This window comes from Mytilus galloprovincialis, chromosome 1 (genome assembly GCF_965363235.1).
Source record: "Mytilus galloprovincialis chromosome 1, xbMytGall1.hap1.1, whole genome shotgun sequence".
Taxonomy (NCBI): Eukaryota; Metazoa; Mollusca; class Bivalvia; order Mytilida; family Mytilidae; genus Mytilus; species Mytilus galloprovincialis.
Window position 1 is genome coordinate 64,748,124 of NC_134838.1, and position 3,825 is coordinate 64,751,948.

At 34.0% G+C, this 3,825-nt stretch overlaps 1 protein-coding gene across 1 annotated transcript; it reads left to right on the plus strand.

The window, feature by feature from the left end:
- The first annotated feature begins 1,054 nt into the window (after positions 1–1,054).
- On the plus strand, positions 1,055–3,515 carry LOC143081604 (uncharacterized). Its single transcript, XM_076257390.1, has one exon. The coding sequence runs from the start codon at positions 1,238–1,240 to the stop codon at positions 3,488–3,490; it is 2,253 nt and encodes a 750-aa protein (XP_076113505.1). The 5' UTR covers positions 1,055–1,237; the 3' UTR covers positions 3,491–3,515.
- Positions 3,516–3,825: the final 310 nt, after the last annotated feature.

The window sequence follows — 3,825 nt, forward strand, 5'->3', positions numbered from 1 at the left end:
TTAGTGTTTTGTGGACTTTTGATTTTTTGTCGACCTTTTTTTCTTTCGATGTACGTGGTAAGGTACTCGTCCATGCTATCTGATGTATTTGTGCTTGAAAGACATCAAAAACTCATACAAATGTTATGCATACTTATTTACTCCCTCGTTTCACTCCTCCGAAAATAAATTTTGTCTTAACTATATATCGTAGAAAAAATACCAAACACAGTATAGGGTTGTGCGTTCGCTACAAGATCGCCTTTTAATTCAACATGTTCAACATACATATATACAATAGTCGTCATACATAAATGAATCAATATTTACCATGATTTGTAACGAGCGTCGCATTGGTCAAACACACCTCAAATCTTCCTTATATACTGACTGCCAAAACCGTCCGTGCAGAAAGGAATTCAATGGGTAATACCCCATCTCATTTAAATATAGAAAGACCGTTATATAAATATAATATAGAACCGTAAAGAAATGTATTGTATGCATACGTCCTTCCAATGTTATAGTTATTGATCATGGGTTCATGAAATAAGGATTAGAATACAACATAGCGTTTTTATGATTGTGATTTATTTTTTAATACTAAAAACTTTAAAATAAGTATAGAGTATAAATTTATATTCTATGATTTTGAAATTGAAAATTGATTTTTTTCTTTGAAGTGGCTGACCATATTCACCCTAAAACTATTTTGGTATGGATTTCATTCATTTATTTACTAAGTGGTTCTGTTCAAAGCAAAGACTTATGCAACAAATGATTTTGTAAATCAGTCAAGGTCAATGTACCATATATGGATAATTAGTCTTAAGATATATTTTTATGAATGACACCTCCATGCTGTTTAGAAGGTTTTTACTAGCTATCCTTAAGTGTTCATTTTAAAACAACACACATGAATAAAAATCAATTACGATTTTAAAAGCGTTTTCCTGCCTACGACAATATGAGGAAACAAATTAAAGTATAGTAACTTGTGGTTTTTCATAGTAACACCAATAAAAACTTCCTTGTTAAAATAGAACAAGTGGTTTGTGTTTATTTATACCAGGAACATGTAATAAATACACGAGTGAAACGTACATTAGGCATTTCCAGAAAGTAACTACTCATACACAGATCATATAATGATCTTTGTAAACAAAAATATAAGCCATTGACAAACCGAGAGAAACTTACACTTACGTCTTTAAGGTTTATTAAGTAAACCTGTGTGTTTAGTTGTATTCAGTTTACAATGAAGATGGAACTTGTACTACAACACCGCGGTAAAACGTGTCAATATTCCGGCATCGCTTTAAAGGATTTTTATATGCCAGTGGTGAACAACATCGAATCAGACTTCCAAATCGAACCAGCCATTTGGTTTAAAAGCCTGATTATAAAAACTATTCAGATAGACTGTGATTTGAGAAATGTGTTTTGGGAACGGAAAAGTCAACTAGGTGGTTCTAGTTCCCCTGGTGGTTCTGGTTCCCCTAGAGTGGTCTTTGAAGATGACCGTTTAGAAGAATGCGAACTGTTTAATGCTGTTATCGATCTTATTCACAAACGTGATAAAAAGAATTGCAGTGTAGACGACGTGTCCAGGGAAATATTACGCATATTACATTTACATGTTTTACCTCTCGTCCTTCTCAAAGACGAAGACCTAACTTGTCTAAAGGATGCCCTAGACGACGTGGAACATAGAATCACATATATGAACAATTTAACAATTGATAAAGATAAACAATTAATGGAATCAGAAAAAAACCTTCGGGAATATAGAGAAAATTTGTTGCGAACTGAAAATTTTGAAAGTTATAGTAATGTTAAGCATTGCACTGACAAATTCTTAATGGAACTTCTTGATGATGTTAACCGAGAAATCAGAATATTGACAGATCGTCTGATAACATTCCAAAGTTGTGTCGACATGACCCGCAATAGTGTCGCAAACGAAAGTAAGTTACATTTAAAAGAATGGAGGAAGAAAAGAGATGAAGTAAATTCGTCGATTCTTAAACTACAATGCATCCGTGAATCTATCAAGAACGTAACAACAAGAACGAAAAGGAGGAAAAAAGTTAAGATTTTACATAACGAAAAACATGACACTTATGTAACACTGAAAGAAAATTTGCGTGCCGACAAGTCAGCTATGCAAAGCATGTTTGAAGGAAAAGTGAAAATCACGTCCGTACGTGAAGCCATAATCCAAGCGTGTAATGATCTGAAGGCCTCCGGTGAAAGTACAGGCTATGATGTACCTAAATGTGGGGAGCGCTTGTCAACCGATATCCTTGGAAATAGCCCAAAACCAAAGAAATGGTTAACTTTGAATGAAAGGATTCAACAAATCTTAAGTGACAAATCAACTGAATCTGCACAAACATACACTACTTTCTGTGCATCAACAGTGAAGAAAATAAGAAATTTTCTGAGTCAAAAAGCACTTATTGACAGGAAACGATCCGAAAATGTCCCATTTTTTATGGAAATGATTGATTTTTCACTTCCGTCTCAACAAATGGAAAAGCAAAAAGCAACGGGTAATCCTTACGAAAATGTGAGTACTGAACTAAACGCAGAGTCACCTGAAAAGGGGTTTACAAATATGATAAAAGAAGAAGTAATGCAACATATTTATGACCAATGTCAGTCATTAGTTCAATTGTTATCTAAACAGAAATCCTTCAACAAGAAAGCCAACTGCACCACAATCAACCTGAACAATGTATGGGTATTTTACGAACTACAACTTTATCAACATTTGATTGAACCATTATCCGATCTCTTCGAAAACATCTATAAAAATGAAGCAAAAGAAATGGCTTCTTTTGTAACTTCGACAGCTTTGAAAGATATCGGTGTGCAAGAACAATGGCTTCTAGATGATGAAGAAGATCGCGAGCATCATATTGAATCCGTCTGTATGCGAAACTCATCAAATAAATGCTTTGAGAAAAACGTTGCCATAGTTGCATTACGAAATGGGCGTACCCTAACGCTTAGTGAGTTATGCGAAAGTGACGAGGAGTTAAACGATTTTTTCGGAAGTCCTACGGTAGGTTGTGACTCCTACTTGTCACCTGACTTACATCCAAAAGATATTAAATGCACAAAAGCATGTGGACAACAAGCTTTTAAATATGTGTGTAATGAACTTGAACACATGACTCGATCAAAGAGCATTATGGGAAAGTTAAAAAGTATAACGAAAGCCAATCGAATGGTTAGTGAATGCGCATCTTCTTTGAAGTCGAAAGGTTGTGAATTAAGTGATGACAATGCATTAAGTGCTGACGATATGCTTGCAAGTACAACATGTGCTTTGACAAAAGTAGATACTAAAGTTTTTGAGAAACTGTATGCGCATGTACATTTGGTAAATGATTTCATTCCACCATTTATGATGGGAAGTCTTCAAGACTGGTCTTTAACAAATTTCTTCTGTGCATTTCAAAACATATCATGTAATCTTGAATCCACACGATCACAAAATTAATTGTAATAAATTTGTTATAAATGTTTATCAGTTTCAATAATTTTTTTTAAAGAAAATATACACATACTGCTTCCGTTTGCACTATTAAACAAATATTATCGATTTCAGATCCTCGCTAATGTTTATACACACTAGTATTGAAATTAAATTAAGAAGTAGATAAAGACATATAGAGAATGAGATAGGTTCGTGTACTAAGTCAGGAATAGATCTTGAGTACATGAAAGTTGTTTTCCGTATGGTGTAAGGGTTAACATTGTCCAACGTTGAATTTCGTCATGTTCGTATGGACGTCATTTTGGGGTTCGTTATAGAATGCTATTCAGTATGAGCCA

Coding starts and splice junctions, on each gene's coding strand:
- LOC143081604 (XM_076257390.1), top strand. CDS start 1,238: ATGAAGATGGAACTTGTACTACAACACCGCGGTAAAACGTGTCAATAT.